The sequence below is a fragment of the Larimichthys crocea genome, chromosome X (genome assembly GCF_000972845.2).
Source record: "Larimichthys crocea isolate SSNF chromosome X, L_crocea_2.0, whole genome shotgun sequence".
NCBI lineage: Eukaryota > Metazoa > Chordata > Actinopteri > Sciaenidae > Larimichthys > Larimichthys crocea.
The window spans coordinates 24,159,678-24,183,645 of NC_040020.1; the positions used below are offsets into that span (position 1 = coordinate 24,159,678).

Here is a 23,968-nt window from a genome sequence, read left to right on the forward strand (position 1 = left end):
AAGTATCAAAAACATGATTAATTTTCCATAATATTTTATTTTAGAAACAGCTCGTGTGTTACCACCTACTGACACAAATTCCTCGGAAATAAGCCATGACAGGAATACTGGCTGTGGCCTCATAAATACCTCACTTATCAAATCAATAAGATAAAGAACATTACATTTACAGAAGTTACCCTGTTCAACGCCCTAAGATGCAATAATAGATTCATGAAAAGATTCAATAATAACATAAATGTATTTTGTAGCTGATTACTGATAATTAAATGGCTGATTTTGCTTTATTTTATGAATATCCACTATTTGGGATTATACATCATCTTATTCATTATAGATTATAGAAAATCATGTATGATACACTGTACAAGTGAAAGGGTTGTGACAAATAGAGAAGTATACTGTATAAATAGACATGCGCACACTATATAACAGCGATAGTGATAGTAAAGTGACGTGGATATTGCACAGAGTAGTTCATTACAAGTGACAGGTGTTCCAGTCTGGTTCAGTATGTGTTTATTATTATTGCTATACAATTTCTATATATTCTGTATTTTAACACCCTTCGTTTAACATTTCTTCTATTTTCCCAGTACTGTGGGGGATTGTACATTATTTACCGTTTGCACTTCCTCCTCCACCGCACTTTTTCTGTTTTGGATTTGCATTAAAAACCTGCGTAATATGAGTTTCTAACCCGGTTATTTACGTTCATGTAAACAAACAGTTCAAAGACGGAGCCTTTATGATAAACACCAACCTGTTTTGGAGGTTGAAATCATTACGAGGTATTGCATGATGCTGCCGCCTGGGGGTGGAGGAGGTGAAGGAGGAGGAGGTGGAGTTGTGGATGACATTTCGGCTGACAAACTTCGGCGTGCCTCCGTGCGTCTGACGTCACCGACGTCGAACGGGACTGTTTGTTCTGGATTTGGGGCGAGGAAGGTCCGCGAGCGCTGACAACCGACCGAAGAAGGTAAAAAAAAGCATTTTAAGCCTCCGCGTGGATGACATTGGCATATCAAACGAAAGCATACGACTCCGGGGATCCGGTAAAAGGTCGAGAACGGCCGTCGGGGGCGTTTTTCGCGCGCTGTCAGTGTGCGCTTCGGCAAGCGGAGCATGAGCTGTCTTCGCAGGCCTTACACCGGTTCGGGCACGCGAGATAGATGATTTTATGTCTTTTAAATTAGCGCGATTCCGAGTCACTGTGCGTATCCTGTGTTGTATCCCCCTTCTCTAAATACTCACGTTATGGTCGTTCACGTAGCGTCTGGCAGTCCGCGCTGTCAAGGTGCACGTTAGCTGCAGGTCGGTATCATGCTAGCCGTGTAGCTGCTAGGCTGTTTGTTTGTAGCCCCGTAGGCCGTATTCGTGACATAAGTTACGCCGTCTCCGCAGCGTAGTTTACGCACGATGGCGCAGGAAGCTCATGTGAAGCGCGGCGTACGTCATTTCGAGAATATCAACCCCGTCCGAGTTTGTACTCCGAGAGGCCGTTTACGTGCGGAGCTGTCACTTTGCTCTCAGTGGACATGGCGACGCGCTGACAGGGAAGGACAAGAAGCACGCAGCTCACCGATATAATGTGTCTCTGCTCTGTCGGCGGTGATAAATACGCTCAGCGTCGTTAGCCTCTTTCCTTTTCTCGGATAATGTTACCGGTAATATGAAGAGCGTAGCTGCGTGATAGTAGCAAAATGGCTGATACATTTTCCAGGATAATTAATTTAGGTGAATTTAAATACGTGTATTCGCTTCACTGTCTGGTCTCTTATTATTATTATTATTATTATTATTTTATAGCTAAATAGATGTCTAATGTTGTTTAGATTAGATTAGATATACTTTATTCATCCCACCACGGGGAAATGTACTTGTTACAGCAGCAGAGGAAAGTGTAGCATACACTACAGAATTAGAAAAAAGTAGAAAAAGTAAAAATAAACAGACAGAAATATCTATAACCTACACAATAAACACGAAAAACAATCAACTTTCAAAACAGACAAGTACTGAGGATAAAAGTGGCATGATATATAACAAGAGTATTGTAATGTAAAGTGACCATAGTGTAAGAAATATTGCAAAGAAAGTGACCATGATACAAATAATAATATTATTGCAAGAGTAGTGACCATAATATAAATAATATTACAAAAGTAAGTGACCATAATATAAATAACTGCAACGTATAAATGAAATAAAATAGAAAGGTGGTGGTGCAGGTGTGGAGCCTCTCCTTCGTACACCGTGGGTGTAGCAGTCTGTTGCTCAGGGACCCCACAGTGTCATGTAGGGGATGAGAGGTGTTGTCCATGATGGATGTCAGCTTAGCTAACATCCTCCGCTCACCCACTTCCTCTGTGGAGTCCTGAGGACAGTCCAGGACAGAGCTTGCTCTTCTAGTAAGTCTGTTGTAACCGTATACATAATATACAGTATAGTACAGTATATATAGTGTCAGGACAGGATAACCTGGGTTGTTAGTACCTTTAAATTAAAGTTTAAAGCATCACCCACTGTCTGCTGATCAGTTATTAATGGTACGGTAACGGCATGAATCATAATATTACACATAGTGTACCCCTTGCTCCTTACACAGTCCTTTTTTGACACATTCTGTAGGTACTATAGATGTAAAACAACCTTTTAGTTATCTGACTGTGGACCTGTAGCAGAAGATTGACATTTATCTTATAATATTTGCACACATTGTGTATATGTATTTAACAAACACAGGCTCGGATAAGTTATAATAATAGTCTTAATGATTAATAATCAGTCTTTTGATAAGAAGGTTTGGATGTTTTTAGGTGGAAGAAATTCAGCAGTCATCAAGAAGCAAAAATGTGAAACATATGAGACATTCCGAAAAAAAGGATCATTGACGTGACATAGACTCAGATGGTTTCTAGAAACTGTCATGGTCAGGGTTCAGTGTATTCTTCCATTAAAAACATGGATAAAGTAACTCACATCCTTTTCATATGGTCTAAAAGTCGCTGAAATATAAATCCACAAACTAAAGCACAAAAAGCTATAAAAGCAGCCAGCACAGTATTTACATGCACACGATGAAAGGTGCCACATAAGGATTATAAAAGAGCCACTGGGATATAGTGATGCACCGATTCACTTTTTTCACCTCCGATACCGATATCTGAGGTTTAGTATGGGCCGATACCGATCCAATACAGTACAACAATCTTTAAAAAAAAACAATAGCTTCACACACTTGACAGACATAAAAAAAACAGTCAGATCTTTGATTTAGTTTAGTGCAAAACTGATTTTAACATCCAACACATCTCCTTCGAAGTTAGCTGCTTTATGGCGCCTCCGTTTTGTTTACTCAGTTCAATGGAGTCGAAGCATTTACTGCGCAGGTATGGCAAGTAGCCGTCGAGTTTGTTGGCTGTAGGTAGTGTGAAAAAATTCCAGATCCGCTCGCTCCATTTTGAAAACAATGTTGGCTTCCGCATGCCGCGTTGCTTGCGTATGACGTCACTCACAGCGCATAGCACAGAATTAGACCGAATAGATCGGCCGATATGGATCGGCCCATTGTCACGATACCCGATCTAGAATTTTCTTCAATATCGGGACCGATCGGTGCATCTCTACTGGAATACTGAAAAATGAAGAATTGCTCATTGTGCTGTCTAATTCCCTGGGGAATAAAGAAGAGAACGTAGCATTACATTCTATATATCTGGACCATAATGTCTGCACGTGGTCCTTTTGTCCTTAACTTTGAGAAGTAAAGTCCTGGAAGACAGATTGTAAGCAGAGCACACGGATACATTCATAATGGACGGTAAAGTGTGTGGAAACATCAGACAGGAAGTTAGGTAAAGGCTCATGACAGCTTAGAAACCTTTTATCAAGGCGCCAAAACTCAGTTAAGAGGCTGTTTACTGTGTGTACTGTGTCAGTGAAATTTCCATTTAGAGAGAGAGAGAGGTCATTTCCCGAAAATACTGATGAACATTTTTGAATTAATTTAAGTGGATCTGTTTAAAATATTGCAATAATGTGAGAAATGAACGAAAAATATGCAGTCTCCATTGAAGTGGTTAGAAAAAGAAGTCCGGGTGACATCAGAGCACCATCAAATTTCCAACATGTCATGAAGGAATGCAACATTTGTCTGTGCTGTTTCAGTTGTACCAGCACCATTGGTTCTTTGCCTGCATTATGTATTATTAGCTTGCAACACACCGTGCTCAAACTCGGCAACATGTTTTAATGTTGGTCAGAAACAGCCCCCGTGTTGAGATTTAGTTTTTTTAATCAGGCCTCCTCCTTTTTATATCTTTCTCTCTCAGGTGTGACACTCAGCCCTCTCTCTGTGTGTTGTGGTCTCCTTGCCCCCACAGCGTGTCGCTCACTGACCTCCAGTGTTACTTCAAGAAATCACCGCCTCACCAATTGAGATATGATCACACAACTGGATTAGATCACAGCTGCACGGCAACAAACATGTGAGTCTTCAAAGAGGGGGGGGGCATTTGGTTTACAGAGAGCTTGGTAATAGAAATGTTGAGCTCAATGATGGCAAGTCTCTCCGCACCTTTTAGCCTTTGAGCCTCTAAGATTAGTCATTGATTTTTAGAAAAAGTCATCACTGTCCCCTTCTTCAGCTTACACAGTACTAAATCAAAGTAAATACTACTCCATAGACAAACTGATCAGGTTATCTTCTAAATTACATCTTCCTTTTTAATGGTTTTTACTCATTTTACTACTGCGTCATATAACTGGCTGTAAATAAATCGCATGTTTTGTCCAGCACAGTAATGGCATGTTACTATACTGATTGAAATGCCTTCCCCACCAGTTGTCACTGATGACAGGTAAAGGTTTTCACTGAAGTAGTACCTACAGCCTACGCTTTGCCTCCTGTCGCGACAAGCGTTTAAAACCGATTCTAGTTTTTTGGATTAAAGACTAACATTGCACTGACTAGTAAAACATGCTTCTCACTTTCTTTGGGGGGTTATGCTCAGCTCGTAACTAATATCCCCTGTTGGCAACTGTAACTGTTGAATGACTGTCGAAAGGAGAGCTCATTTCTTCTTTCTTTCCCCAGTCTCTACTTTTCCATATTTATTAGATAAAACTCATAATATTCAGCATCTTGGACTATCCTTGAGCTGGTTTGATCACTAGGAATAGCGTTTGCATGGTAGATTTATTAATTTATTGTTCTAATGTACATCACAGAGCAGTCAATCAGCATATTGTCATATTATTTCTATTAGTTGACTAGCTCTGCAACTGTACAACGAAATACAATACAGCCTCCTGTTATTTTAAGCTCATATTTAGATTATTTAGCATTTCGAGAGCTTCATACTGTACCTAAAGTCCACAAATCTGTAATGTGTTTACATTTTCCACTTCTAACTGATGAGGCAGAAAGGCCACAGGCAAACAGTCTTTATTTAACTGTTAAGCCGTCAGTCAACAAGTCAAACTCTTGTTTTTATTGATGTCTGACAGGTTTGGTCAGGAATGCACACACGTTTACACGTGTAAACAGAGATGTTGTGTCTTCAAAGCAAGATTCTTTTTTTTTTTTAGACCAACAACAACAACAACAAGGGAGAGAATAACAAATGAAGACATTTGGCTGCTGTCAGAGCAGCTGAAATGCAGACGAGGCGGTGTGTGTGGGGGGTAAAACAAGCATCTTCTTTGCCAGGCTGTCTCGCTCTCACATACTGAAGCTGAAGCTTTAGAGCAAATGCTTCTTATATTTAGTCAGAGTGATGGGTGGGTTGGTTTCATATTCGATGAGGTGTGATAACGATTCTAACCGTGTATCCTGAGTCATGGTAACAGTCGTGATGAAGCTGCATTTGTTAATTGTCCTTCTAGAGAGTCGAGTGAGGAGTGTAATGGCCTGAGGGGGCGCCCCCCGGTCCCACCTGCCCCTGCCAGGTCCAATCTGCCTAAACTGTCTGCTCAGCCTATGAGACCCACCATTGCGATGGGAGACGGACTGGAGGCAGGCAGCAGCCAGAACCCTCCCTCTGCCCCACCGCCTCTCCCCTTTAACCCTCCACCCCCTGAAACATGGAACCCCTCCAAACCCAAACGACAGACCAACCAGCTACAGGTATGGAGCTTTCAGGCTGTGTGTTTATACATGCAGATTGTTTTTGGACTTAAATCTGACCGCTTTTTGTATGATTTTTTTTTTTTTTTTTTTTTTTTTGCTCTTTTTCAGTACCTGCTTAAAGAGGTGTTGAAGTCAGTATGGAAACACCACTTTGCATGGCCCTTCCAAGCTCCTGTAGATGCCATCAAACTCAATTTGCCTGTGAGTCATGTGTGTTTTGGGTCCCAGTAATCAAAGTGTGTAGTCCAAAACACGCTGATATCATTTTAAATGATTCTCCAGAAAAGGCTGCTTATTTTTAGACTTTGGCACATTTGTTTAGACCTAAGTCTTCAGTTGAGTGATTACCAGCTGCCATAGACAGGAAAAACTTGTTAATAAACACCTGTAACTGTAGCACCTGCAGACTCTGTAATAAGTCTCTGCTGTTTATAGTTTATTTACTTGGATCCCCATTGACACAACAGCTACTCTTCTGGGGTTTCACTGTCATTGCTGCAGAGATTTGCTTTTGAGGAGAGAAATGTGAAACTGAAATAACAAGCAGAACACTTCAAGTTCATTTTATATGCTCTATATTACACTTCATATGTCATGTGGGAGCCAAACGTGTGTATATAGTTTGCATTGTGTGTTTGTTTAGATCCCACACATTTTGTAGATCACCTTTACTTCCAGTAATTGGCACAGGGAGTGTGGTTGTGTGGTTATTTTTACACTTACTTGGTGGGAGTTTTGGACAACGAGGGTGACAGGCTCCGCTGTTTTCTGTTTACTTAATTGTAGCGCCAGTTTTCCATTTAAAACGGCAGCTAAGATGCTGAGTCAGCTCCTACTCCTACCAAAATTAAGTCCATGTTGTAAGTTTGATGGTTATTACAACAAACTGAAAGAGGCATAACACAATGAACAAAACTTGACTATATGATACGCAACGTGATTATAGAAAATAAGGTGTAAGCACAACCACACTCCCTGTGCCAAATACTGAAAGTAAAGTTGATCTACAAAATGTGTGTTAAAGCTAAACAAATAAACAATGCAAATCATATGCACATTTTGGCTCCTACAGTCCTATCAAAGGATACGGCTTGGGATGTTGTATATTTATTTTTATGGTCAACAAATCCCATTTAAAAAGGCGACAACAAACATGCTTTTTGCTTCTTCTCTTATTATCTTCCACTTTCCCCAGCATATGGTTGGCTCCCAGCCCCAAACCCATATGGGTCATAAATAGATACTCAAACAGTAATTAGTGATTTTCTTGGGGGACTACTTTCATCCATTGATTTTGTGCACTAGTAAGGATTTATGGCAGCAAGACAACATGTGAAATTGATTTTAAGTAAACCAATGTGTCCATCTTTATCATAAAGGACAAACATGTCAGCTAGTTCAATGTTGTGGCTCATCAATGTGTTTCTAATGCATTCTATGGACTTTGTGAGTGTTGGACTGACAAGATTTAATTCTTCACTCTCCTCTGACACAACACTAACCTAATACTCTCTACCTGCTCTCATTCTCTCTTAAGGACTACTACAAGATCATCAAGACACCTATGGACATGGGCACAATAAAAAAACGTCTGGAGAACAACTACTACTGGAATGCCCAGGAGTGTATCCAAGACTTCAGCACAATGTTCACAAACTGCTACATCTACAACAAGGTCAGTCGCTGGCCATTAAGTTCTAGCTACATGAAGTTCAGGTGACTTTATCCTACTCATTAAAGGCATCTGTGTGAAGCCCGTGCCTTCTAAAACATGTGCATGTGATTGTGTATTTAGCCTGGGGATGATATTGTCCTAATGGCGGAGGCCTTGGAGAAGCACTTTCTCGAGAAGATCGCGGAGATGCCGCAGGAGGAGATGGAGATTGCTGTGGTCGCCAAGGGACGCCGAGGAGGCAGACGGGAGCAAGGTGTGACTTTCACATGTAATATGGGCTGGAAAACTGTCTACATGGGACACGGATGTGATGTGTCACTTAGGTGGAGCAGGTCTAGGATTTTTTTTTTTTTTTTACCTGCTACACAGGGTCCCTCTTTGTAGCATGTGGTTGTTTGCCTCCTTCATTGTGTATACAGGTTTTATAGGCTATACTAACTTGTACTGAATTAACTGGCTCATCGTGTACCAACATAAATGGGGAAACAAAGTGGCTCAGAGCACACGACACAATGCGAAATGTAAAAACAAAAACCAGAATGATTCTCTGCTGCTTTGCATTGTTCTGGTTCAATTATTATTATTATTATTATTATTATTATTATTATTATTATTATTGCTTTAACTCTCCTGTGAGCATGTAGCAGCTGCCTTGTCACGCCACGCCCGTTCCCCGTGTATTTTGGCTCTAATTGCCTCTGTTGCCTCTGGAGCCGCTCTCTTCCTTTCATTAACAAAGTTATTACAGCTTTTTAAGGTTGTAATTGTGCTTTTGTGTGTTTTTGGTCTACTTTTTAAGAGGAAGTGCCATGAGTGGCAGGTAAATGATACTAACCTAACTAGTCAAGCTTGTTTGTAAAGTTGTTATGTTGTCTGTACTGGTTCTTCCTCTTCATCTACTGTGCCTCACATAAAACATTTTTAGTTAATTCACGTCTCGATTGTTCGTTAGTCATGTCTGGTATCTATGAGCTTCTCATAATCCGTCTAACAGGTTCAGAGTAGGTATGTATGAGACTGCTTTGGCATTTTTAACCTTAATCTTTTTGTGTTAATATTCTTTCTTCCAGCTTTAATCACCAAGTCAGATTCAGGCCAAGACTCATCCTCGCCCTCCACCACCCCCCACACACGAGGCTTCTCATCCCCTTCGACCACCCCACAGACTCGTGCCGCGCCCACCCCACAAGCCCCTCCCGCCCTGGCTCTGGCCCAGCCGATGGTCCAACCTCTGTCCCAGCCTTTGGTCCTGCCTCAGCCCCCACGCGTGCCTCCTACACCCACCTCCCACGCACCCCATCTGGGACCTCCGTTTCCCCTCTCGACACCTGACGTCTTGGCACAGGGCATGACCTCTGTTCCTCCTCCAGCCCCGACACACCCAGGCCTCACACCAGGCCTCACACCAGGCCTCACACCAGGCCTCACACCAGGCCTCCATCCCGCCCCGATGCTGCAGAGCTCCCCTGCCCTCATCAAGGTGAGGAGAAGTCAGCAGCCATTCTCATTAATAACAAGCTTATTTGTTGTCATTTTCTAACCTATGATCTCTAACGCCCCAACAGCAACGAAAGAGCCAGAAGAGGAAAGCAGACACCACCACCCCCACAGCCAATGACCAGCTCAGTGAATCATCTCCTGTCTCTGCTGAGAATCGGCCACGCCGGGAGAGCAATCGCCCGTTAAAACAACCCAAAAAAGACGTGTTGCAGCCGGACTCTCAGCACCACCTGGGAGGTGGTTTGGAGACAGGAGGAGGGACGGTTACGCAGACGCGGCAGGATCAGTTGCGTTCCTGCGCACGCCTCGTCAGAGAGATGCTGTCCAAGAAACATGTAGCATACGCCTGGCCGTTCTACAAGCCTGTTGACGTAAAAGCTCTTGGCCTCCACGACTACCACGACATCATCAAGCATCCCATGGATCTCAGCACCATCAAGGTGACTTTATTAGGATTGGTAACAAACATGTGATGAGGACTTTGTGGCTGCCAGTACAATATCTAACTTGTGATATTTTACATGTAAATTCAATTCCTCTACAAAATCCCTTTTTAATAAAATAATTACCCAAACAAACAACCTAAAATGCAGCATAAAACGATAAGAAGCATATAAACAAATATATAGTGTTAGGGTTGCAAAGGTGTGGAAAGTTTTCAGGAAATTTCCAGAAACCTTCCATGGGAAGTTAAGATGGGGGAATTTCTGAAGTATTCCAAATCTGAGACTTTCCATGGAAATTATGGGAATTAACTAGAAACTGGGGGTAATTTAATAATTTGGGGTAAGCTAGTATCATAAATGGTCAATGAAATGATACTAGCTATGGCTTATTTAGCATCTAACTTAGATAGCTATCTACTTTATGAATACATTTCTGGGCGTTATTTGCAAGTTAGACATTAATACCATACATTAAATATATTTATCCCATACTATCCTCAAAACTTACTTCACTTTATGTAGATCATGGGCTCAAATGTGTGGCTTCAGTTGTCTTGTGCTCTCGTCCAGGCTTGTAGAAATCATCTGTGCATGTAGAGAGTGTGGCCTCAATAGCAGTAAGCAGTGCTATGTGCATCCGATGGAGGAATAGCAATAGCAACAATATTTAAGTTCCCTGTTTAAGGGCCAACCTTAAATTTTGTAAATTCCTGTTTTATTCCCATAGAAAATTTCCAACTTGAAAAATTCCTGGAATTCTGCAACCCTGAAATGAGGTTAAAATAGACCACAAGCATGATTAAGCATGTGTTTTATTTGGGTTTTTTTTAGCTCAAGGCTAGTCTCCAAAGGGATTTTTTAATTTCATTTAATATCTTTTATAATACGTGTCAGCTTTGATCAGTTGGTTTTATAGATCCAGTTTGGTTGGTGCAAATAAAATCTCAGGTCTTGCTTTTTTTTTTTTTTTTTTTTTTTTTTTTTTGACTAAACAAATGAAGAGTACATTTTTAAAACTTGATGGATCACTGTGTAGTATTAAGTGGCATCAGGTCGTGTAGTTGCTGATTACAACCCCCTCACCTCCCCCTCTTCTTCCTTGCGTGAAGATGAGACGACAGTGCTTGGCAAACGTGCTATCTTGAGCTAATGTTTATTTGTCCATTCTGGGCTACTGTAGAAACATGGAAGAGTGCTGTCTGTTGACAAAAACACAGCTTTTCTTATTTTCCGGTGATTATACACTCATGAAAATATAGTTACGAATACTGTATTCTATTACTGCCACAATCAGCCAATAGAGCACCGTTAATCTTGCAAAAAAAAAAAAAATGTGGATAGCTTTTGATCATGGCGGTGCATTTGTTTGTCTCCTGCAGAAAAAGCTGGACAACAGACAGTACAGAGACGCTCAAGAATTTGCGGCAGACGTCCGGTTGATGTTCTCTAACTGTTACAAGTACAATCCCCCTGACCATGATGTGGTTGCCATGGCGCGCAAATTGCAGGTGAGCAACATATCCTACGTGTTGAGCAATCCGTAAGATGAGTTTAGGAAGGAAATGTTGCGTGTGACGCGTTTACTTTTTGCCACGTAATGTAAGTGTTTGGGAACTGTTTGTATTTCAGATCAAGTTTCATAGTTTATTGTTCCCATGTTAAACACATCTATAGCTACATTTCGCCATTATTGCTCTCTGCCGTGCTCCGTCTAACAGGACGTGTTTGAGATGCGTTTTGCCAAAATGCCTGATGAGCCAGAGGAGCCCGTCCCTGTTCCCACCCCGTCGTCGGTCCTCCACCCTGCCCCCTCCACTCGACAAGCCCCGCCTCCTTCTGCTGTCTCGGAAGACGATAGCTCCAGTACCTCCGAATCGGAGTCCTCAGGAGGAGACTCAGAACAAGAAAGGCAACAGCGATTGGCTGAGTTACAGGAACAGGTTAGAGGATGGAAAATGAAGGGGGAGGGAGGCTTATGAGACACGACAGGTGGGTGGGCCACGCAGAACAGCTTTACCGAACGTGGGTGAATGCTGAAACACGGAAGAAACAAATATGCAGGTTGCCGTTTTTTGTTTTTGTTTTTCATTTCAGACCAAACAAACAACTGTTTGTGTGTTTGTGTCGTCTAGCTAAAGGCTGTCCATGAACAGTTGGCAGCACTCTCACAGCCACAAACGAGCAAGCCCAAGAAGAAAGAGAGGGAGAAGAAGGAGAAAGAGAAAGAGAAAGAGAAGGAGAAGGAGAAGGAGAAGAAGAAAGAAAAGCACAAGAAGAAGATGGGAGCAGAGGAGCCTGTGGAGACCCCTCCCGCTGTGGTGCTTCAGACGTCTAAGAAAAATAAGAGCAGCAAGGAGCTGATAAATGCAAAGAAGGACAGGAAAAAGCCTGGGTAGGTGTTCCAGAGGTGATAAAATATAAATAAATAAGTGATGTTATTCTAGCTGCGTTAACTGGAGCTAATCTGATCATTTGCCAATCACAGTAAAAAGGAAGGAGTTAAAAATAGCCGCCCAGCTGTGCTGCCTCAGCCTGGACCAACCCCTCTCGTCCCCTCGGCGTCTCTCGAAGCAGAGGATGACATGGGTATGTGTGTGAGAGGCATGTCGAGCATGCGAGCATGTGTTTTGAAAGTGTCTTTGGCTCACTATCAACCCCGCTGATATGCCTTCCTCCCCAGATGTATTCGGGGGCGTGTCCACTGACAGGTGCAAGCCGATGTCGTACGAGGAGAAGCGCCAGCTGAGCTTGGACATTAACAAGTTGCCCGGCGACAAACTCGGCCGGGTCGTGCACATAATCCAAACACGTGAGCCTTCGCTGAAGAACTCCAACCCAGATGAGATAGAGATTGACTTTGAGACTCTGAAGCCCTCCACGCTGAGAGAGCTTGAGAAATACGTGTCGAGCTGCCTCAGGAAGAAGAAAAAGCCGTCATCAGGTCGGTTGTTTGTATTTTTAAGGACTTTTTTTGGTTCATACACTTGCGCAGGTCTAGTTCTACCGCTCATAATTAAATCCCATGTAACCACTTAGCAGTGAAACATCAGCAAGACTACGTGATGCATAAAGTCAAGTTAATCCTGTCTTCAAGCTACCGTCGAGTCACCGATAACATTTGATTTCATTAGTTGGACTACGTTGTATTTAAATTAGTTTATGTTTGCCTGTTAGCTTAGCTTAGCACAAACGTCTGGAACAGGGAGAAAAGCTTATCTAGCTCTGTTTATATTCAAGCCAACCAGCTGCTAGCCTTTTATTATTTTATTTTTATGTCTCAATTAACTTCTCATCTAACTCTCCACCAAGACTGATCTTGATGTTTTTTGTTGCAGTTGAGAAGCCTCTGGAAGCAACAAATGTGACAAAGATGAAGACAGGATCCTCATCTTCAGACAGCAGCGACTCCTCTGATAGTGAAGACTCTGAGAATGGTAACACACACACACACACACACACACACACGCACACACAACAGCTGTCAGCAGAGTTATGTTGAGAAACAGCAGCTGTACTTCTTGATCATATCAGCTTTCCTTGTATTTCATATAACGTTTGTCTTCCAGGGCTGGTTCCCAAGCAGCAGAAGAAGACCTTGTCTAACAAAGACACCAAGAGACCGCACCAGCCCCTCAGTAGCGGAGCGGGCCCAGTCGCTCCTCAGCCTCAGATTCAGCCTCAAGTGATCCAGTCCAAACCACCATTTGTCCCACCTCCACCTGTCCACGTCCCTGTCCCATCTCTGGACACGTCCCAGCTGTTGACCTCTGGATTTGATCCTCTGGCTCAGTTCATGAACCCTCACCTGACACAGTCGAACACACAGCCCAATCCAACCATTACTACTGCCGGGGGGGCCCCCGTTGTGTCTGGCCTCCTCAACGCAAACGCACCCACTGGCCAGACGCCCACTGAGACGCACCCTTTCCTAAACCAACATCCCATCATACCTTCACCAGGTGTGTACACTTCAGTATCACGTTGCACAGCTTACATCTTTGAAGTTAATGGTCCTGAATGTGACTATATTCATGCAAGTAATGAGTGGTAATTGTCGTCACATAGGTTGTTTTGTCCAACCAGCAGAACACTGAATGATATTCGGTTTTAATCATATACAGTTTATGATTTTCAGCAGATAAAAGTAGCAAATGGCACATCTGGTAACCGAAAGAGGCAAATATTTGACATATAATACTTGATAAATCGCTTTAAGAATTGGCATAATCAAAAATGTTGTAGATTGTTTCTGTCAATCAATTTATTTGACTTATTGCTTCAGTACAAATACTTTTGATCCATATAAAAATGTCATCCTGGCACTCATTGTGTTTATGCTGTTGACTGTCTCTTTTAAAATTAAAGACAAGGTTTCAGCAGCATATTTTTGTCCAGAAAGGGGAAAAAAACATTCATAATTTAATTTTGTTCTGTCCCTGTCCCTCCCTCTCTCTTGTGTTTGCAGCGATCCACAATGCTCTTCCCCAACAGCCTTCAAGACCTAGTAACCGAGCAGCACCCCTTCCTCCAAAAATCTCACAGCCTCCCCCGTCCTCGCACTCCTCCCTGCCTCCATCCACCCCACCCCAACTTCAGCCCTCGCTTCCACTCACTCTCCCCCCTCAGCCTGTTCCCCGGCCACGTGTTCCTTCACCCCCATCGCACGGCATCCTGGGTACCCTCTCGGCGCAACCTCCCCAAGCCCTGCTGGAGGACGACGAAGAGCCGACGCCCGTCACTTCAGAAATCACGCCCCTCAATCAAGTTCACAACTTCTTGCAGTCTATCCAGCCTCGGCCCAACATGCAGACGCTACACGCTCACACGCATTCGCCTGCGCAGGTCGCCCCTCAGCTGGTGCCGTCGATGCACACGCAGGCTGTGACAACACCAACCCCTCCTCTCGCGCAGAGACACAGCTCGGGCCACGTGCACATGCGGCAGCCGTTCCCACATACACACACGCCGGCGCCACAGCAGCAGAAGGGGGTGGCCCTGCAGCAGAAGGTGCAACAGATGCAACAACAACATCAACAGCAGCCGTCACCACGCAGCAAGGCAGAGCCTTTCTCAACAGGTGAGATAAACTCAAGGCAGTGATTCCCAAACTGAAGGCCCGGACCTGCCAAGGTGATCAAAGGAAAAACGTTTCTGTCATAAAATGTTTATTGTTTTACAAGCTCTTCTCTTATTTGAAGTAAAAACAGTAATACATGTTGTAAGTGGGGGCTGTCGGAGTAAAGAGTTTTGCAACAAGAAAGCACAGTTACGTTTTTAAAAAGCAAACCAAAAAGTGTTGTAACAGCAAGTTAAACTAATCCAAGCTTAATCCAGCTTCTAAAACTTTTCATTCACTACATGTTGATTAATCCAATATTGATAATGGAAACAGGACAAGTAAACTGCTGCTGTCCTAAAAAGAGTAAATGAAAGATAATATAGTAACGACACAGTGATGTTTTTTGGTCCGTGTTTGTCTTCCGTGTAATTTAAACCGAGAGTAATATATCGTGTCATACCTGCGTCTGCGTTGTGGAACAAGCTAGCGTCCTCTCTGAGAACGGCTTTAACTTGCAAGGTGTGAGGGGGGCTTGTGACTAGTGGATGCAGCTGAAGAAGCAAAGGGCCAAAAGTCATAGCTGATCCCTGGGCTGCTGCAGCAAGGACTGAGCCTTTTTGTACGTACATGGGGCGCACACTCTAGCAGGTCAGGTACCAGGGCACCCGTTAGTAGTGGAGTATTTGCCAAATTTCTTCTTGTTTTTTCTAGGTTGCCTGCGCGAGAGCCCTTCTCCCCTGATGATGCACTCTCCTCAGATGCCTCAGTTCCATACAATGGGACAGCAGTCGCCCTCACAGACCAAGAAACATGTGAGTGATCCACCAAACCAGTATTTGTGTTTGTGTCTCTGACTATGTTTGCGAGTTAAAGGTTACAGTCAGACCAGTGTTTAATGGAAATGTCAGTCCTTGTCTTGACTCTTTGTATGTAAATATGACATGATATGAATGTGTCTGTCTGTAGGAGCAGAGGTCCAACCTGGTTGGGGTCAAAGAAGAGAAACCTTCTCAATCTCCAGTTCTGCCCCCCTCGCCCTTCAGCCCTGCCGTGCGTCAAGACTCACACAAACCAGACAACAAACACAGTGAGTATTTGTATTTTTAGTAGTAAAAAATAAATTTCCCAAATGTTGTCAGCAAGTTGTCAGAAACAGTCATGGAAGCATTATTTCTAAGGGTTTTATGATTCACTGATTTAAGGGCATATGTGCAGTTAATCCCCATTTACGTCTCCTGCAGGATTAGATCTGAAGTCAATGGATGGTTCTCGCCCCGTTCCCCGCCTCCCGGACTCCCCAGCACCACCCTGCTCCCAGCAGGATAATAAAATCAAGCAAGAGCCTAAAACTCCTATAGCTCCCAAGAAGACACAGGTGTGTGTGTGAGATGAGAAGTTAACCCCTTCAGCCACGTATTACAACTACACGACACTTCTGCTTTGTTTGTTTTCGCTCCTTCAACTCAACCTGCCGTTTTTTATTCCTCTCCTCCCTTCTCCTTGTCTTCTCCCAGGATGTGAAGTTAAAGAACATGGGTTCATGGGCCAGCCTGGCTCAGAGGTCCCAATCCACGCCGGCCTCCTCCGTGCGCTCCTCCAGCGACAGCTTCGAACAGTTCAGACGGGCTGCCAGGGAGAAGGAGGAGAGAGAGCGACAGCTGAAAGCACAGGCTGAACAGGCCAGGAGAGAACAAGAGAAGCTACGGTAGGCGGAAAGAAAATGGAGAAGTGTGTAATAAGAAAAGCAGAAGTCAGCAGCAGGATTACGATATTTTAGGGTGACACAGAGAGCCCTGGGAAATGATTCAAAATATAATATATGCAAATTATAGCATGTTTAGCTTTCGTTTTCACAACAGAGTCAAAATATGTAGCCATTGGAGACGAGCGATGTGCAACATAAAAAAATGATTAATTCTGATATAATATAGGTACCAGGCTGATAAATCCAGTATTAGTTTTATTTAATCATGGTTCATTATCATTAAATTAATTAGCAAATCTTACAGGATACTATTGTTTGTTTTGTTTTGTTAGTAGCCGTGACGACGACGACACCATGGAGCAGACTCGTAGAGCGCAAGACGACGCCCGCCGACGCCAGGAGCAACAGTCACCGCTGGCTCCAACACCTCCGGCTTCCACCCCGCCCACTCACTCGCCACAGGCCCCGCCCACACAGCCACAAGCCCCACCCCCGCCCTCCTCAGCTGCACAGAACACTCCCGACCAGCAGAGGGAGATGGCACGACGCCGCGAGCAGGAGAGGCGCAGGAGAGAGGCGGTACGCACAAAACTATGAAAGGAAAAATAGAAGAAGAAAAAAATCTGATTTTGAGGAGAGTGTTTTTAATTCTGCTTGTTCTCGCTCTTACCTGCAGACTGACACCATTGACATCAACTTCCAGAGCGACCTGATGGCCATCTTTGAAGAGAATCTGTTCTGAGATGGGGGGTGAAAAAGCAGACGAAGGGAGTGAGAGAAGGACCTATAGACACACACACACACACACACATTCACAAACATGCATATAAACCACAATGCTCTGAATACACATGGTCGCTGCTCACACAAATGCACACACACAGACACACAACCAAACACACATGATAGTAACTGTCCCTTTCTCTCAGTAGTTGAAACAGCTGGCTTGTGTCATGTGAATGAGAGGGGGGGAAGTGAAATTGGAAATAAGCAACCCTCTTTTCCTCCAACCTCAGATACGTTTTGGTGTCTGGCTTGGTGTTTAAGGTTGGTCGGTCTTCAAGGACAAAAGGTTGAAAAAACGAACAGCGAGGATAAGATAGTCGGCTGCCTCAAGGAAAGCAAGAAAAACAGAATGAAAAGAAGGGGACAGAACTTTTACATTTAAAAAAAAAATATTGTCAGTGAAGAGGTGAATTTAATTTAAGAAATTAAGTGAAAAACCTTATTCTCTAATGTCTTGAGAGGAGAGAAAGGGGTTTTAAAGGAACGGGTGAACAAATTACAAACGGACAGATCACTTTGTTTTTGTTTTTTTTCCTCTCTTCTAATCTCGTCCCTCTTTTTTGTTTTTTTTTTCCTTTTTTGTTTTTTATTTTAAGATGGATTTTAACTGGGAGGGGTGGGCTGGTGTGGTTTAGTTTGTCAGGTTCAGCGGTCATCTGAGAGTCTTGTTGTTTTCTCAGGACACAGTGGGAACGCAACACCCCCGGCCACATTCACACACTTTTCTAAGACATCCTTCCTCCCTTTTGCTTCCTTCAAATTCTCTCTCTTCAGTGACAAAATTGAAGAAGTGGAGGTTTCTAAGGTGACGCTCGTCTGTGTGCGTACATCGAACATCCGATGCGGCGGCGATGAGGAAGGAACGATGGCATTTTAAAAGTTTCAGAGTGTGTCCTTTGCCTTAGCGCTCTGGCCTGTAAACTAACAATCATACCCTACAAATTATACATATTATATATATAAATAGATACATGAATATATATTATATACGACGAAATGTCAGCAAAAAAAAAAAAAAAAAAAAAAAAAAACATGAGAGGAATTTGGATTTCGGGGAGCAAAGCTCGTCTCTGTGTTCATCTCTGAGCTCTGGTTTTGATTTTGTAGAATTTACTGTAAAGAAGAAAAAAAAACTTTTTTATGATTCTATTGAGAGGATTGTTTCGTCTGTCTTATTCTCTCTCGTACCTTTTCTGTTTGTTTGTTTTTGTTTTGTTTTTTTCTCGACTCTATGCCAAAACCAATCTATTGAGTGCTGAAAGTTCATTCACATTTTTTACATGTAAAATACATCTTCTTTTCACTTTATATTAAAGGCTATGTTTTTATTGCTATTTAATTTTCCTTTATGCCCTTTTTAAATCCGAAGTTATGCAGCAGTTTGCTCTGTAATAGTCAAGAAGCGGTTCAAAAATCACTGTATGTCACTTCTTTACTAGCCCCCATCATTCTGTAGTTGTTCAGTAACTGCACTTAACTCTTACATTATTTGCATCTTCTCTCTCTTTTTTTTTTTATTATTTCCTCTCATCATGTACATGTTTTTAGTCTTTCTTAGCCGTCATGTCCACCACTATCTTTCTCGCAGCTTCTACAGTCTGTATAATAGGTTCTTGTTTGTCATCTTAATGTCTTTTAGTTTTTATTTTTAAAAATGTTTTCATCATCCATGGTAACTATTTTGGGATGTCGTGTGCCATTGGGTTTTTCTGGAAGCGGGAGGTTTTCCGGGTTTTCCCGAGGGTGGGCCCAGAGATCTGTGAGTGTTTTCGATTCTATAATCACTTTTAATGTTTCATTCATTTCTTTTTCCCTTTTCATATTTGATTGTTTTGAGTTTATTTTGTTTTTCTTTTCCCTTTGCTATTTTTCTCTGATTTATCTTACCCAGAACAACCTGTTGGTATGTTGGTGAGTGAGGCATTGAGGTCAATAGATTCATCTTGTTCAGATTATGGAGTACAACATCTTTTTTTAAGAAAAGTATTAAAATGATATTTAAAAAAAAAAAAAAAAAAAACTTTAAAAAAATCTTGTATTTTTTTTTGCCTTCCACACTTAATCACACACATTTCATTTGGTCTATTATCCAGTCTCAGCCACAGGGGGGAGCTCTAAAGAAACACAGAGGTCACGTACAGTTCGCTCACCATGCCCTGTTACCTCACTCCAGTCCACACGCTGGCTTTAGTCTATTATCTACATAGTATTTTAAGTGAACCGGAGCACAGGCTTGTTCAGTCATCAGTGTCCATTCTCACGGATGCTCCTGTGGGCAAATAGAAACAAATCTCATAGAAAAGTGGAGCTGTTACTGCAGCAGATTATTGTCCATAACTTTTAAAGATTAAAAATGTTCAACTATCACATATGTAATACTCATTTGTCTTCAAGGACAGGGTGGCCAGTACAGATATGTAAGAATAATAAATTAAAAAAAGGTTATAATGTGTGATATAATAATAATAATAATAATAAGCAATAAGAAGTTACAATATACATAAGAATAAGAAAGTAATCAATACAAAAATATATAAAAAATTGTGAAGGGATGCAAAAGGAGGTAGATAACATGCATACAGCTAATAAAAACATAAACATGAAGACTTTGTTGTACTGTGATGAAGATACATCTAAGTAAAACTATTTTACATTTGCATGATAGTAGATTGAAAAATATAAAACTTAATTTTGAGCAGTGAGTACGTGAAATCAGTTCCAGCTATATTAAAATGTGAAAACCTCAGGGACAACGATGTTGTCATACAATCATACACAAACTAGTCATGTAATGCTGGGGTTCAGTTGTTTGCTATTTCTTTTTACACGTCAGACGGTGAAGGTAAATTTGATGCTCGCTGAAAAGTTGCTGCCACATTGTTAGAAAATGTGCCATTAGCTTGACTTCCATATGATTACATTATTATGATACAAAAAAACAATGATCATATGTAAAAAGTGTGAAGTATTTGACCTTCCAGTCATAGATCACAGTTCAGTTTCAATGCGAGAATAAAGTGTAAGAATGATCGGAAACTATCAAACGCACAGGAAATGAATGTGGTGTAAAAAAAGAATGTGGACCCAAGGTTTCATATGCATCAGACGTGTTAAAGGGCTCCCTCTGTAAGGGGACCACTGTGCAGGATGTACTTTTACAACAGAGGATGTTATGCTTGAGACCAGTTCAAACCAGACGCAGGTTGGAGAGAAGCAGCGGACATGCAAACATTGTCAGTCACATAATTTTAAACAGATCTGAGTTTAGAGGCCTACTATTTTAGGATGTGTTGCCTTGATTCTCAACAATCACACATCTGAAACCTTGGCAAACAGACACTGCTAATAATACTGCTGTTATTTAAACTGTATCCTAAACTCTGTCTCCTGTGGCCTTGAGTGGTCTGATAATGTGTGCAGTACACTGATAATCCAGCTGTTTTTCAGTCTTTCTTTATCTCATTTAACAGAAAACATTCCTCATTCCTTATTTGACTTTCAAATGAGCACCTTTGTGATGTTTGCATAGCATTCAACTTGTTATTGGATCCAGGGCGTCACAGAAACCTATTACATTTCCCAAAAAAAACCCAGTTGGAGGAGAGGCCAGTGAAACTAAATGTAGGAAAACTGCCAAGCAAAGCCCTGAATTTATCAGGTGAGGATGAGAAAAGGCCAACATAAAGATAAGGGATGCTGGTGATATGCTGCGCTCGCTTCTTCTTTCTCTAGATAACAATGGCAAACATGTACAAAGATACCATAGCTAAATAGTCTGGGAATGTGAGACTTGTGGCACAGACTGTAACTAGAAGTGAGATTTCGACAGAAAACAGGAAAATAAATGAAGAAGTGAAAAATGTGCCGAAAGTATGACAGGCAGAGAGAGGGGGGCGGTGAATGAGTAGCAGATAAAGAATGAGAAACATCACTTACTACTGCATGTGGCAACAGATACCAGAGTGTTGCCTCAATGATTAAGCTTTGAGTGTTCGCCGAGCAGTCATGTGATCCTCTTAGAGGCAGAGAAGCGCAGCTCTTTTTATTCTTGACCTCCTGTGTTTGTTTTATATACACCATCAAACCACTTCCTTTTCGTTCTGTTCTGTGAAACATTTCAGAGGGAAACATATGTGTGAAAAATGGGTTTTGGCTTGTGACCTTATAAAACAAAGCAACGGTGTATTACTTCTTACCCCATCTCAATGATTGCATACTGGTTGTGACCAATGCCACCAAAAATATGTTTTTCTTCTTTGATTTGAATATTTTTCGAGGGCAGAAGAGGTAATAATATCAAGAAGAAAAACATAATTTTGTGTAGCAGAAATGTTTTTTAATCTTGTGACCCCCCTCAGATTTGTTTTGTGACCCTTCTTGTGGGGTCCAAACACCCAGGTTGGCAGCCACTGCTTATCAAGATAACATTTTCTATGTAGGACATAGAGCAGAAACAGTAGACAGGGACTGTTTATATCTCTGAGGGTAGTGTGCTCCTCATAGCATAAACAGGGATTTTGTATCAATGATGTCATCGATTCTCTATCATTTGCACCAGGTTGTAGACATTTTATTTCTGTTTCTGCTGCGAAGTTGAACATTTTAATATTTTGGAGGCATTAGTTTGTGCTTGTAGTTTGATGTGAAGGTAAGTAAACTCATCAACAGGTGGAAAACTCAAGCTGCTCAAATTAAACTTATGCAGAATTAACAGCATGGCTGTCTTGATTGACAGGTCGGTGTTGTTATAAGTGGCTTGTTTGAGCGATCAAACATCATTCAGTCCACACCCTTTATGGTCTCAATCAACTATAAAGTCTTTAGCTGCTAAAATGCAGCTAGTCACTAACTTTGTCAATGAAAACAGCTGCCTGCTGCCTGATGTGTCTGGATATGATAGATGTTGAAACGTAACCAGGAACCAACAGAGTAAAGTTGTGGATTGTGCAACCCAAATAATGAACTGAAAGATGCTAAAATGCACCACAGAGCTTAGAGAAAACAGATTTGGGTGATGATTTTCTGACCTCTATCACATTTCTTATATCACATTTTTGAATGTGGCGTCTTTCTAGTGTTTTCTAGTGTCCAGAGCAGCACTTTTTACACTACATTTTAGCGTGTTGCCTCTGCTGCAGGAAACGAAACAGACGTGGGCACATGGAGGTCTATTCAAAGCTATGTTCCTCAGGAAATGTGATGTCATCTTTTAAGAGAGACATTGTGCATTTGTGTGTGTGTGTGTGTGTGTGTGTGTGTGTGTGGAGGGGGTTTTACAAACCTACAGTACCACATGCCAGCAACTTGCGCTGCACATGTATGACTTCCTCTCAAGACTTGAGTAAAAACTACAGCCACCTCTTCCCGTTAATGGCATTAAGAGCGGTGGGGGGTTGGAAATTAGTGTTCGGGGCAATCATTGGGACATCAAGGCCCTCTCAAAATCGATGCCAGATGACAGTAAGCAAATCCATGTGTGATTTATGCGCACGCAAACATACAGTCACAATTTAGACTTGGAACACATTTCTCAAGTCCCCACATGAGTCTAACAAACACACACTTATACATGCTTGCTGACACATTCTGCTGCTCACACGCAACTTGCTCTCATGCTCTGGATCTTTGTTGTTTTTTTTTTTGGTGCATATGGTCATCTGTGGGAGTCGATCTGGCTGTGATTCAGTTGTTGTTGACTGGGCCTTTCCTCTCCATCTCTGCCATTTTGCTGAATGCTGGTTGAAAATGTTCACGCCCTCTTCAGTAAATCACTCTGAGGCACTTCTGCTTTTCCTCCGTTGTTGTCCTGGGATCCACACAGCATTTCCTTTTCCTCCCTTTTCCGTTTCCTGTTCTAAAATAGAGCTTCCTTTTGTCTGTTTTAACTTTTATAGTAACACTCTATTCTTTTTTGAATTAACCTTTTGACTTTTGGTTTTGGCATTGTTACATTTATGCACACTTGGTGCATAAATAGCACCAAGAGATCTATTGAGCAGGGTTCATACCCCGACACAACTCATGGTTGTGAATTAATTAAAGACTTGTGAGCTGATTAACATAGTAAGAATAAAAAAAACTAGTGGAGAATGAAAGCTTGTCTTGAACTTGGAAACAGCAGATGACTAAACAATTTCACTAAGGTCCATTCAGTAGTTGTTGTTAACCTCTCACCGGTATCACCCAACCTCAAGCTATACATACGCACCCAGAGGAACGATCAGGTAGCTCAGCTAAATACTGACAAAATCCGTACACTCATGTATTTGTGTTCAAAGGTAAGTTAATTAAATGACACATTTGAATTAAAAGAGAAGAGAATTGAAAGTTAGCTAAAACTAATGAAATAGATTTTTTTCTTTTACAATATGTTTGTCGTTTTCTAATGCCTTAACATCTCATGAAACAAATAAACAAAACAAAGACAAACAGTAACAATACAACAGTTTAAGACCAGAAATATGTACAGTACACAAACACTCGACTTGCACCAATGTAAGATAGAATAAATTAGAAAAAAATAGTAGTTTAATTAGTAGTTTCCCTACATTATTGACAATTTCCTTTCAGGTAGAGCCTACATTTCTTTTTTAAATTAGATTTCTGTATGGTTTTCAGAGCTTGTTCTTAGCAATGTAAGTTAGTCTTTCCAGACCAAAACAAT

The 23,968-nt window shown here is 41.8% G+C and overlaps 1 protein-coding gene across 5 annotated transcripts; it reads left to right on the plus strand.

Moving 5' to 3' along the window:
• The first annotated feature begins 879 nt into the window (after positions 1-879).
• On the plus strand, positions 880-19,324 carry LOC104933358 (bromodomain-containing protein 4). Of its 5 annotated transcripts, none has more exons than XM_027283477.1 (22): positions 880-979; positions 4,335-4,490; positions 5,890-6,130; positions 6,242-6,334; positions 7,671-7,808; positions 7,929-8,061; positions 8,879-9,288; positions 9,374-9,748; positions 11,134-11,262; positions 11,473-11,694; positions 11,887-12,146; positions 12,240-12,340; positions 12,435-12,695; positions 13,090-13,188; positions 13,321-13,713; positions 14,220-14,831; positions 15,525-15,625; positions 15,780-15,900; positions 16,055-16,188; positions 16,328-16,518; positions 16,851-17,097; positions 17,195-19,324. In XM_027283477.1, the coding sequence occupies exons 3-22, from the start codon at positions 5,984-5,986 to the stop codon at positions 17,258-17,260; spliced, it is 4,233 nt and encodes a 1,410-aa protein (XP_027139278.1). In that variant the 5' UTR covers positions 880-979; positions 4,335-4,490; positions 5,890-5,983; the 3' UTR covers positions 17,261-19,324. The 5 variants fall into 5 exon arrangements, with proteins under 5 accessions (XP_027139278.1, XP_027139280.1, XP_027139279.1 ...); XM_027283479.1 differs by having other exon boundaries at positions 16,854-17,097; XM_027283478.1 differs by having other exon boundaries at positions 4,386-4,490.
• Positions 19,325-23,968: the final 4,644 nt, after the last annotated feature.